At 52.4% G+C, this 13,114-nt stretch overlaps 1 protein-coding gene across 4 annotated transcripts in view; it reads left to right on the top strand.

Moving 5' to 3' along the window:
• Positions 1–310: 310 nt before the first annotated feature.
• FBXO25 (F-box protein 25) overlaps positions 311–13,114 on the top strand; it is a 30,953-nt gene continuing 18,149 nt past the window's right edge. For 2 of the 4 annotated variants that reach the window (XM_081085084.1, XM_081085082.1), the window contains exons 1-3: positions 319–406; positions 8,867–9,004; positions 12,396–12,499. In XM_081085084.1, coding sequence (XP_080941210.1) covers positions 8,871–9,004; positions 12,396–12,499 — 238 coding nt within the window. In that variant the 5' untranslated portion in view covers positions 319–406; positions 8,867–8,870. Of the gene's footprint in view, positions 407–1,485; positions 1,570–8,866; positions 9,005–12,395; positions 12,500–13,114 lie in introns of all 4 variants that reach the window. The other 2 variants (XM_081085083.1, XM_081085081.1) reach the window with 2 other exon arrangements.

The following is a 13,114-nucleotide window of genomic DNA, read 5'->3' as shown; positions in this document are numbered from 1 at the left end:
CTTGGGGTGGGAACCGACTCGGTGGGGAGCCCTCTGGCCGCAGCCCCGGCGCCACCGGGATCAGGGCTGCTGCTGCAACCACCGCGGGCCCTGCTCCGCTTCCCCTCGCGGAGCCCCGCGCAGGCTGGGCGGGAGGAGGGAGGAGGCCCCGGCCGGGTGCACCGCCTCTGCTCGGTGCAAGGACTACACTGCGGGGAGAGCGGGAGGATGCCCCACTGCGCATGCCCGCGCATTAGCCTCCCGACCCGGGTAGCAACACGGTCACGCGGCCCGCGTCGGCCAATCAGGATTGAGGGCGCGGCTTTCCGCAGCGACTTCCGGCAATAAACCCGGACGCGCCGCCGCGGTCAGGTGGGCTCCGCGGTGGCCGGCGCTGCAGGTGGGAGCGGGGACGCTCGGCGCGCAGGTAGGGACGGGGTGTGGCCGCCCGGAGCCCGCTGCCTTTGGGGGCTCGGCTCTGACGATGCCGGGGAGACGTCTGCGCGTGCTCGGCCGCCTTCCGTGCCCGCCCCCTCCGCCCGGCGTCCGGCGCCGGGGTCCCGCTTGCCGCGCCGACCTAGGGCCCGCCCCTCGCCGCCCCGCCTGGGGACCCGCGTCCCGGGGCGTTTGGGGCCGCCCCCGCCCAGCCTCCCGCCGCCCCGGCTCCGCCCTCCGTCCCCGTCGTAGCTCCCGCGGACGCTTCCGTCCGCCCCGCCGCCTCCCCGGGCCGCGCAGACTCGTCCCGGAACTCAGGTTCCGTTTCCTCCAACCCCGGCCGTCCCGCCCCGTCGGAAAATGCCTTTTCTTCCCCCCCTTTCCTGCGTCATCCTCCCCCTTTCCTCAGCGCCCGCCCCGCCCCCAGGATGCACCCAGCGGGGGTCCCTCCCGGACGCACCCAGCAGGGTCCCTCCGGGGCCTCACCCAGAGGGGGTCCCTCCCGGACGCACCCAGCGGGGGTCCCTCCCGGGCCGCACCCAGCGGGGGTCCCTCCCGGACGCACCCAGCAGGGTCCCTCCGGGGCCTCACCCAGAGGGGGTCCCTCCCGGACGCACCCAGCGGGGGTCCCTCCCGGGCCTCACCCAGAGGGGGTCCCTCCCGGACGCACCCAGCGGGGGTCCCTCCGGGGCCTCACCCAGAGGGGGTCCCTCCCGGCCGCACCCAGCGGGGGTCCCTTCAGGGCCTCACCCAGAGGGGGTCCCTTCCGGACGCACCCAGCGGGGGTCCCTCCGGGGCCTCACCCAGAGGGGGTCCCTTCCGGACGCACCCAGCGGGGGTCCCTCCGGGGCCTCACCCAGAGGGGGTCCCTCCCGGACGCACCCAGTGGGGGTCCCTCCGGGGCCTCACCCAGAGGGGGTCCCTCCCGGACGCACCCAGCGGGGGTCCCTCCGGGGCCTCACCCAGAGGGGGTCCCTCCCGGCCGCACCCAGCGGGGGTTCCTCCCGGGCCAGGGCAGCGAGCAGCGCGGCCCCAGCCCTCGGTTCAGTCCTCACGTCCTTCCCGGTCCAGGACCTGCACTCGGAACCCCCATCAGCATTTGGTCCGCAGTGAGGAGCTTTGTGGGGAGCGCAGAGCAGTGAGAAAGGCCGGATGGTAAGCGGACGGTGACTCTGACAGCAACGAAACTGACTTTTTCAAAACCGATGATGAAAATGACACATAAGGGGGCTCCTTTGCCAGGTTTTTCGCTCCGAAAGCGCCTTCACATTGCCCTGCAACGCGCTGTCCTTGGTGGCGGTATGTTCGTGGTGTGGCTCCTTGCCACACTCACAGGTACTTACTGATGGATGCCTGACTGAGTCGCTCCTCTTCCCGGAAAACAAGTAGAAAACATCCGTAGTCTTGTCTTTTTTTTGTTAATCCTCCCTCACCTGCGGATATTTTTATTTTTCCCATTGATTTTTCTTCTTCTTCGAGATAGTAGAAGGGAGGGATGGGGGCAGGGAGAGAGAGAGAGAGAGAGAGAGAGAGAGAGAGAGAGAGAGACACTGACTGGTTGCCCCCTGGGCCCTGGATCAAACCTGAACCCAGGTCCGTGCTCTTGACCAGGAATTGAACCCGAGACACTTTGGTCCGAGGGCCAACGCTCTAACTCCTGAGCACACTAGAGGCCTGGTGGGTGTAGGACATTCATGCACTGGGGGTAGGGGGGGCAGGAGGGGGTGTCCCTCAGCCCCGCCAGCGCCCTCTGGAAGTCCAGGACCCCTTGGGGGATGTCTGCCTTCCACGGGGAGCAGGCCTAAGCTGGCAGTCAGGCATCCCCCTTAGGGGTCTTTAGCTCTGCCTAGAGCAGCGGTTCTCAACCTTCCTAACACCGCGACCCTTAATACAGTTCCTCATGTTGTGGTCACCCCCAACCATAAAATTATTTTTGTTGCTACTTCATAACTATAATGTTGCTACTGTTATGAATCGTCATGTAAATATCTGATATGCAGGATGTATTTTCATTGTTACACATTGAACATAATTAAAGCATAGTGATTCATCACAAAAACAATATGTAATTATATATGTGTTTTCCAATGGTCTTAGGTGACCCCTGTGAAAGGGTCGTTCGACCCCCAAAGGGGTTGTGACCCACAGGTTGAGAACCACTGCCGTAGAGGCTCCCGCCACTCCTGCTGCATTCACCAGCCATGAGCCTGGCTTCTGGCTGAGCTGCATTCCCAGACCACTAGGCAGCAGCTCCTGTGTTGAGTGCCTGCCCCCTGGTGGCCAGTGTGTGTGATAGCAACCGGTCGTTCCGCCATTCGGTCAATTTGCATATTACCCTTTTATTATATAGGAAGGATCAGTGGTTACTTAGCTTATTTCTGGTATATGTCTAACAAAAGGTGAATGAGAAGAAAAACTCCGCAGTTCTGTGACCTCTGTTATAAGGCCTTCAGGCTGTGCTGTTACAAAAATACGCACCGAGCCTGGAGTGGCAGTCCACCAGTGTAAATGCCGCCCCGCCAGCTGTTCGCCCCGTGTCTTCACCGACAGATGGGAGAATTAACCTGTGAGATGAGGGTGAGACATTGTCTGCCTTGTAGGGTGGTGTGAGGCCTACAGGAGATCAGACAGGTAAACGGTTAGAGTAAGGCCTTACCCGGACTAAGATCTAATAAATGTCTGCTGTTCGCATTAGTTACAAGAAGTATGCTTGCTGCAGGAGAGGCGTTTCCTGATGAGTCTGACGCTCTCGCGTCAGGAATTTCCACTGCAAGTGAACTTCCTGAGGCCCTGTCCCTCGCGCCCCACCCTCTTCTCGGCCCGTGAAGTCGAGATGAAGAGGTGGTTTAGCTGAGTTTGAGCCCGTGTGCTCTCTCGCATCAGTTTGCATAAAATTGGAAATTGTACCAGCTGTTTCACAGCTGAACCCCACCCTTTCAATAGTTGCTCTTACACATTTAATTTTCAACAGTGATTTCTAGTTTTTATTTCTGCATTTTGAAAATCTCAAAGGTAATTTTAATTAAAATAAACGTATATTATAAAACTCTAGCGATTCAGGTCTGTGGCAGAACAGATACATAAATTCTCAAAAAGTGATGGGTCAATCTCATTCTAATTTATTTATTTATTTTTAATATATATTTTATTGATTTTTTTATAGAGAGGAAGGGAGAGGGATAGAGAGTTAGAAACATTGATGAGAGAGAAACATTGATCAGCTACCTCCTGCACACCCCCTACTGGGGATGTGTCTACAACCAAGGTACATGCCCTTGGCCGGAATCGAACCTGGGACCCTTCAGTCCACAGGTCAACGCTCTATCCTCTGAGCCAAACCAGTCAGGGCTCTAACTTATTTTTTATTTCAGAGAGAGCAAGGGAGAGAGAGAGAGGCTGCCCCCAACCTGGCATGTGCCCTGACGGAATCGAACTGTGACCTTCTGGTTCATGGGTTGATGCTCAACCACTGAGCCACACTGGCTGGGCTCATCCTCATTCTAAAAGTTCATGATATCTACTGATTTGCAAAGTTAGATTGGAAATTTCTTTTCATAATGTATTTTTTAATTGATTTCAGAGAGGAAGTGAGAGGGAGGGAGAAACATCAGTGATGACAGAGAATCATTGGCTGCCTACTGCAGGCCCCACACCAGGCTTCAAGCCCACAGCCCCCAGCATATACCTTGACCAGGAATTGAACCGTGACCTCCTGGTTCATAGGTCGATGCTCAACCACTGCGCCACCCAGCTGGGCAAAAATATTTTTGGAAATTTGAGACCCACGTCTTTGAAATTTCAATTTGTGATTGTCCCCCTCCCCGACCCCATAGCTTTTCTACTGTTTATAATAACTGCTTATGAAGGCTGCTTTTTAGTTCACAATCTGTAGATTATATTTTAAAGTAATCCAAAGAGCATATTGTAATTCAAAGAGCTTAACATGACAAATCTATGGAATGCACACATCTACAGTGAAACAAATATTTTCCTCTTCTAAAAAGAAAACTTTGGAAATGTGCTAATTTTATTTCCATTGTCCATGTAGCTGCATTTCACTCTTCCAACCCATGGAAATACAACTACTTAGCAGCTGAAAAATTCAGACCAACTGTGTTAATTTATGAAGAGTTTTTAAAGTAAAAATGAATTATCTGTAGTGTTTTGGTAGTTGTAAAGGAATTGAGTGTCTTACTAGGAACACCCAGCTGACTCTCACAGTGCAGATGCTACGTAAATGGCTCGTGAGGCCTAATATACGTGTACTGAGTATGAGTGGGCATAGCCTCCAAACAGCCAAGTATAATGTTTGTATGTCATACAGTTTAGAGTATTTTGTGACCTGAGATGTCAGCAAGCAGTTCCTTTGCCTGATTAGTTGTTATTTCTGCCTCTATTTTCCCATTTGATCTATAGGCCCTGGCAAGTAATTCTTTTTTTTTTTTTTAATGTTTTATTGATTTTTTACAGAGAGGAAGAGAGAGATAGTCAGAAACATCAATGAGAGAGAAACATGGATCAGCTGCCTCCTGCACACCACCCACTGGGGATGTGAGCGCAACCAAGGTACATGCTCTTGACCGGAATCGAACCTGGGACCTTTCAGTCCACAGGCTGACGCTCTATCCACCGAGCCAACCCAGTTAAGGCGGCAAGTAATTCTTAAAACAGTTTCTGTGTATGTTGTTACATGGCTTTAAAACTTTTGATTACCCTCTATAATAAAGGGCTAATATGCAAATTGTCCCCTCGGGGGTTTGACCGACTGGGAGTTTGACTGCTCACTATGATGTGCACTGACCACCAGGGGTGGCATGGAACGAGGGAAGGCCCCAGCTGGCAGCCAGCAGTGGGGGGGAGGAAGGCCCCGGCCAGCAGCTGGAAGGCCCCAATCAGCCCTGATGGCCTACCCGTGCACGGATTTCGTGCACCGGGCCTCCAGTCAGAGAATAAGGTCCCAATACTTTTGACAGTCAACATTCTCTGATGTGGCTTCTAGTCACCAATCTTGGTTTCTCTCTAGCAACCTTCCTGTAGCTTTCTCTATTTCAGCCAACCTGTTCTGCTCAGTATTGTCACGCGAGTCACGTACATTCCCATCTGCAGGTTTTTCCCGCCGCCGCTTTGGTGACTGGTATGTTGTCTTTGCCTCTCCATTCACCGAAGGCCCCGCTGAGCTTCAAGGCTGAGCTCATGTTCTGTTCTCTTCAGAGGTTTCCCAGGGGGTTGCTTTTTTCTCTGAATTTCTGTCAGTTATTCCCTCTCTAATACTCATTCAGAACCCACATTACAGAATTGCACATCCTAATATATATAAAGAGCTAGGTGCCGTCACAACTGAACGGGCAACTGGTCACCATGAAGTGCATGGAGCACCTCTCGGTCCCCCCAAGCCCCCGAGCCGCTCACTATGGGGGGTGCTGGCGGTGGGGTGGGACTGGGGACTGTTGAGTGGCGGTGGCGGGCTGCTTCGCGGGGTGGCTGTGAGTTTAGCAGAGCAGTCACGGGTCGGGGGAGAGGGAGTTTCACAGAGCATTCAGCAGTGAGCTTCGCGGGGCGGCAGCAAGCCTCGCGGAGCAGTCGCAGGTTTGCAGAGCATCTTGGGGCGGGGAGCTTCACCTAGCGTTACAGGGTGGCAGAGGCCATGCGACGGAGGCCAGGCTAGGCCCAGGGACTCTAACTGCGCACGATTTTGTGCACACTGGACCTCTGGTATGTATATATTGGTTTATGTTTTATATATATCTGCATGTATTAATATTATTGTGTGTGGTTTTCTCTCTTTTTTTTTAGTTTCTCAGCTAGATGGTGCACACTCAGGGAAGGTGCAGATAGCATAGTAATACATTTGTTCTGTGCTTACAGGTTTGTCATTGGAGTAATCCTGTATTTAGTTGGTCTGTTTAGCAATATTCTGCACAGTTGCCACCAGATTTTTCGTTTTTAATCACAGATTCTGAATCCATGGAATGATATTGAAAGATTCTTTGATACTTTGACAGTCAAAGATGGTCCTAACAGACATTTTTCTTTGGTATGTTACTTATGAGACTACATTGCAGGACTTGCCTTTTGTAGAGTCTTCTCTGGCCTGTACCTGAAGCTTTATGAAAATAAAACAGCACATGCCCTAGAGCAGCGGTTCTCAACCTGCGGGTCGCCAACCTGTGGGTTGCGACCCTTTGGGGGCCGAACGACCCTTTCATGGGGGTCGCCTAAGACCATCAGAAAACACATGTATAATTACATATTGTTTTTGTGATTCATCACTATGCTTTAATTATGTTCAATTTGTAACAATGAGAATACATCCTGCATATCAGATACTTACATGACGATTCGTAACAGTAGCAAAATTACAGTTATGAAGTAGCCACGAAAATAATTTTATGGTTGGGGGTGACCACAACATGAGGAACTGTATTAAGGGTCGCAGCGTTGGGAAGGTTGAGAACCGCTGCCCTAGATGATCCTGCCGATGGCTGGGCTTGCTGGCGGCTTTTGCATGTCAGTGGGGCTGGGCTGTGAAGCCAGTCTGAAAGGTGAGGCTTGTCAAAATAGTGTTAAGACTTAAGGAGTGATTTTAAGTGTCTTCTAAAGCAGGAACTTAAATTAATATATGACTGAAGGAGATGTGTTCTGGTTGTAAATCAGTTTAGCTGGTTTGGGGATGCTCTTCATCACACATTTCGTACATCCGTTCAGGAACTGAGCACTGGTAGCTGACCCAGGAATCCTGTGGAAGACTTACCATTTCCTTCTGAGAATTTTGTCTCCTCTGAGCCATTGTAAACGCCTATTTAATAACCTGCGTGAGTCAGACCGAACGTAGTTGGAGATTGTATTTGAACATTTCCATCTCATGTGCCCTGTAAATACTCCACATTCGTGAAATACACCAAGTCCGCGTTGGGACCTCAGATTGATATAACACATTATTCTGGTGAAACTGTTTTTGGTTGAGTGATCAGCTACTGTGTTGTAGCTAAACTCAGTGTATAACTTTCAATTCTTACAGTACTGGCTTCTTTATAACATTTTCCTCTTTGTACATCATTTCTTTCTTAAAATACTTGGTTCTCTTGACATCCTGCTCTCCCTCTCTGAAAGCCTCTTCCTTTCAGCTTCCTTTCTGGGCTTATCTTTCTCTGCGTGTCCTCTAGATGCAGTCTCTTTGCGGACTCTGTTCCTCTCTGATGGCGCACCTGGGGCTCTGGTGGCCGCGTGTGCTGGCGTCCTGCGCTCTCCAGCCTGCTGTCTCCGGGCCATGGGTCTGCGGTGCATGTGCTCACTCGGTGTTACCCAGCCCCTGCGTGTGCGGGCACTGTTCACTGTAGGCGGATCACAGAGCTGAACAAGACATGGCGTCTTCTCGGAGGAAGACAGACAGGAACCGCATACGTGTTCCAGACAGCGCCTCCCGCTGTGCCATCACTCGTCACGGCCGAGACACCTGGGCGGGGCAGCGGGCAGCGCGGGAGCTGTGAACGCTTCCCGACTTCGTGCCCAGCAAGGCCAGGGCAGGCAGCTGGAGGCAGTGGGAGAGCTGGTATTCCAGGCCTCACTCTCATCGGTTCCGAAGCTTTAGGGTTCATTTAAGTCCTATTTTTATACCTGGAGTCCAGTGTAGTGGCGGTCACCACGGGCACAGCAAAGCCCACAGGCATGCCCACGTCCAGACTGAAATCAGCCCTCCTCTCTGTTCCAGCCGGTCGGGCACCGGGTCCTTCTGCTGGGAGCTCACATCCTTGTCGCCGGCTTCCCTGGGAGTTGGGGGGAGCACAGAGAGAAGCCCCCCATGGCCTCCCCCTCCTCAGTGGTTCCTCCTCCCGCTGTTCCTCCTGCAGCCACGCCCTCTCACCGCTTACAGGCCAATATTCAGTCCTAACTGTTTCCTCCAGGCGCACCCTCAGTCTGGCCTTCCCAGTGTGACCCCAGTTTGTATGTAAAGCTCAGGTGTGAGCCAGTCACTCACCGGAGGTTCCTTTCTGGGCCCTCGGACTCTGCCTGACTGGCCCCCATCACTTCTCCACCCTCAACTGCTCATTAAGCTTCAACCAGATCAAACTGCCTACAGGTGATGGACATGAACATGCTTCCTTTATGTGCTCCGATTTCTGGCGAAGAGAGCGCTCGTGTGGGATAACGCTCCCGTCTCTACCCCCCCCCCTCCCCCCCCCTGTTCTCCAGCTGGGAGCCAGCCCCTGGTGACCTGACTGAGCAGCATGGAGCTAGTAAACCCACCACTCCGCATCCCAGCCTGTCACTCAGCGCTGTGGAGGCACTGTTATCGCCACCACTTTATCCCCCATGTCACACCAGCACTTAATGCCTGTGCAGACATTTAAATATTAAGTAAGCACTTACTTTTTAAAGACTAATGAGAAGTCATCTCAGTGAAGCGAAACTTGCCAATTACTCACTTTTAAACGTGAATCAACTGTTTTTACAGAGCGATGCCGTTTCTGGGCCAGGACTGGCGATCTCCTGGATGGAGCTGGGTTAAAACGGAGGACGGCTGGAAGCGCTGTGAGCCCTGGCGGCAGGACCTGGACCGAGAGAGCGCCCAGCGCAGCGTCCCGCACAGCATGTACGCGCAGCCCTGCCGGCCCCCAGGGTTCATTTCCTCTCCAGGCGCTGCAAAGCTCTGTCACTGTCGTTTGGCTGCGAGTTGCCCGCGCCCAAGGCTGGTGGGAGGGAGGACGTTATGTAGCTCAGGTCTGAGCCAGGACATTGCCTGGTTCCCACACGTGGACGCTGCATTGTTACCGCGCGAGGGTCACTGCCCGACACCGTGGAAGCCAGTGCTGTGAGGAAAGAAAAGACCTTCCGTGGTGAGGCCGGCCAGCCAGGCTCCTCTCTGTCCCCCGACCGGTCCAGGGAAGGTTCAGGGCCACGGGCACAGGCGGTTGCGGGAGCGCTGGCGGGCAGGTTTCGGTGGGCGTGTTTTTGGAATTCCACCAGAAGGCCCCTGTCTGCGGTTTGGCTTGGTTTTTGTGAAGGAGGGGCCTTGCGGCGCAGTGTGGGGTCCTGTCTCTGCAGAGTCCGTGGCGTTGCCCGGGGATTCAGTGCTTTCCCTGTGGGCTCTGGGAAGCTGAGATGGCACCGAGGCGCAAGGCCACATGCACTGTGTCCTGCGCTGCCCGAACAGGACCCTTCTAGGGTTCCCCTTTGCGTTTAACTTATTGAATCTTCACTGCATTGTTTTTACTTACATCTCATTAGCATTCAGCTTCCTGTCCGAATGTGAATATTTTATGATTTATTTTGGTTACTTGGTTCACTGGGCATAGCAGTGGAGGTCATCGGAGACCTGGGAGTCCATGAGGATTATCTTCAACTCTAGTCGTACCCAAGATATCCCAAGAGTGGGATTCTCTAAGAAAACACACAAACATTTTTAAATTGTGCATCTCCCAAGGAAAAAAGGAAAGAAACTGCATTTTTGGTTCCCTTACAAAAATGCAAAAACAGTCTCTGGTCACCACCAGGTCAGAGAATCCAGGGGCCCACGAGCCCTGGAAATAAGAACTGTGCTCCGAGGCCTCAGCCCGGGAGACGCTCCTGTCCCGCTCCTTTACTCCGACACGGCCTCTGCGGGCGGTGGTGGTGTCCCGCGGGCTGCTGGGGGATGTGCGGCTTTCAGTGACAGCCTGATGCCTTCCTTCCATTGTCTTCTTCAGTGACTAGGAAGGAAAATGTGGTTAGAAAGCTGGCACCGGCGTCAGACCAGCACACGCCCAGGGCATTTGTGTACCTGCCTGCTCGCGGGGATGCATCTGGACTCGGAGGTCTGTCCTGCCGCCTGTGTCAGTGACAAGCCAGCAGGCGCATCATCGTCCTGACCTGTGTGGCAGGAGAAGGGAGAGTTCTTCTCCAGCAGAGATCCTGTTCTGCACAGGAGAAATGTAGCTTGTGTGTAATGTTTGAGGGGCTTCGGGCCGTGAGAGGGTGAAAAGGAATGACATGGATAAGAATGAGCAAGCGCCTTTTTTACCAAAGAAAAGGCATGAAAACATTTGCTTCAGAGAAATCGCCTTGGAGCCGCCAGAGAGGACTGCGCTGAGCCGAGCCCAGGGCCTGGGGAAGTCGGGGGGAGGGGACTGGGCCTGGCCTGCGGGCGAGGCTCCCGTGTTTGGGAGAGTGCGACAGGGCCCACGGTAGGTCTTCGGTGTTTGGGATTTACCAGGAGGCGTCTGGCCCTGGACATGACTTTGTTGGGAGGTTGGGAGTCCGTCTGCTCAGGTTCTGGTCGGTGGCTCAGAGTGGGCAGGTGGTGGGTTTCGGACCTGCGCTGTCATTTGGAGGTTGCCCAGCCTGTTCACATCCGGTCTCTGTCCTTTGTACGTGAGGAGTCTGAGTTGTGGCGTCTCCTTCATTTCTGGTTATTTGAGTCTTTTTTTCTTAGCTAAATGCTTGTCCGTTTTATGTTTTTTAAAAAACTAGCTCCTAGTTTCATTCATTTTTTTTAAATCTCTATTTTGTTTATTTTTGCTCTGTTCTTCATTTCCTTTGTTCTTCTTTTTCTAGTTCCTTGAGGTGTGAAGTTAGGTGCTCATTTGAAAGCTTTCTTGTGTCTTGTTGAGGCTTTTATCATGGGAACCCTTTCTTAGAATTGCTTTGGCTGCATCCTGTAAGTTTTGGTGTATTTCCATTTTCATTCGTCTCAAGGTATTTTTATAATTTCTCTTTTGATTTCCTGTTTGACTCACTGGTTGTCCAATAGCGTGCTGTGTAATCACATATTTGTGATGTTCCTGTTTTATTCTTCTAATTGGTTTCAGGTTCATAAATCGTGGTCAGAAAAGGTACTTGATATGATTTCTTCTTTTTTTTAATCCTCAACCAAGGATATTTTTTCTATTGATCTTTAGAGAGAGTGTAAGGGAAGAGGAGGGAGGGGAAGAGCGAGTGAGCGAGTGAGCGAGAGAGAGAGAGACAGGAACATCCATGTGAGAGAGACACCTGGATTGGCTGCCTCCAGCACTCACCCCGACTGGGGCGGGGATCACACCCACAACCCAGGTACGCGCCCGTGCCTGGAAATCTAACCTGGGACACTTCTATGCATGACTGATGTTTTAACCACTGAGCACACTGACCAGGGTGCTTGATATGATTGCAATCTTAATTTCTTAAAGACTTGTTTTGTGGCTCAACATATGATCTGTCCTGGAAAATGTTCCCTGTGTGCTTGAGCAGAATGTTCTCTTGCTTTTGCATGGAAAATTCCGTATATGTGAAGTCCATCTGCGCTAACAGGTCCTTTATGGCCAGTGTTCACATTGGATCGGGGGATGTGGCAAATCATTAGTCATTGTCGGGTATGACCCTTCACATTAACGTTCCCAGAGTGTTTCCAGTTTAGTTTATAATCTCCCAGTTTTGTTTTGTTTTTAAAGGAAGGCACTTCTTTTTTAAAAAAAAAATATTGATTTTTTTACAGAGAGGTAGGGAGAGGGATAGAGAGTTAGAAACATCGATGAGAGAGAAACATCGATCAGCTGCCTCCTGCACACCCCCCACTGGGGATGTGCCCGCAACCAAGGTACATGCCCTTGACCGGAATCGAACCTGGGATCCTTTAGTCCGCAGGCTGACCGCTCTATCCACTGAGCCAAACCGGTTAGGGCTGTAATCTCCCTGTTTTACTGAAGCATTTTGAAGTCTGAAACCGCATGAGCACATGAAAACCCTTGGGACACTGGAACATGCCTCGCACTCCTGGGCTAACATTCTCAGAAGAACCGAGATAAGCCTTAGGTTTCCCAAAAGAAAAAGAATACATTAGACATTAGCTGTGTAATGCCGAGCTGTGATGTGTCGCTTTGAAAATGAACAGCTTGCTTTCAGAATTCATCAAGTTTTTTATTTTGATCTCCTAAATTGCAAGCCAGATACTTACTATCATTTTTTAAAAAGATAAGCCAAATGAAGATCTCCCTATAAATACGTTTTAATAAAATCTATCTTTATTTCAGAATCCTAAATAGTGAAGATGACGACATATTTACTAGTGAGGAGCATGGATATGCATCCAAGAAAAGGAAAAAGGACCATTTTAGAAATGACAGCAATACTCAATGTAAGATCATGTTTAACATGTTATATTTTACTGGAATACGTTGGCACACTAAGTCACTTCCACACGCGCACAGGAAAGGCGGCCCAGAGGTCTTAATAGTCCTTCTCCAGTGTTGCCCACAGGACTAGTGGTCAAAGCTTTTGCAGCTCAATCATTTTTTGTGTTTTTAAAAAATATGCTTTTACTAGAGGCCCAGTGCACGAATTTGTGTACGGGTGGGGTCCTGCCGACCTTGCCCCCAATCGGGGCGGATCGGGGCCAGGCCTGTCAGGAGGAGGAGACTGTGGGTGGTTGGTCGGCCCACCCGCCGATCAGGGCCCCATCAGGGCTAGGCCGGCTGGGGGGAGTGTCCATGGGTGATTGGCCAGCAGGCCCTGCCCCTGATTGGGGTGAGGGGGCAGATTGGGGGCAGGGGTGGCTCTGGGGAGGGGCTGTGAATGGTGGGTCGGCCGGCCCCGCCCCCAAATGGGGTGGCGGGGTCGATTGGGGGTCAGTGGCCGTGGGAGGGGCCGTGGGAGGTTGGCCTGCCAGCCCCACTCCCTATTGGTGTAGGGGGGCCGATTGGGGGCGGAACTGGCTGGGGAGAGGGGCTGCAGGCCGATCGGGATAGTGGGA

This window comes from Myotis nattereri (genome assembly GCF_964212035.1).
Source record: "Myotis nattereri genome assembly, chromosome: 2".
In the NCBI taxonomy this organism is placed as follows: Eukaryota; Metazoa; Chordata; class Mammalia; order Chiroptera; family Vespertilionidae; genus Myotis; species Myotis nattereri.
This window is presented reverse-complemented; position numbering and strand designations above follow the sequence as displayed.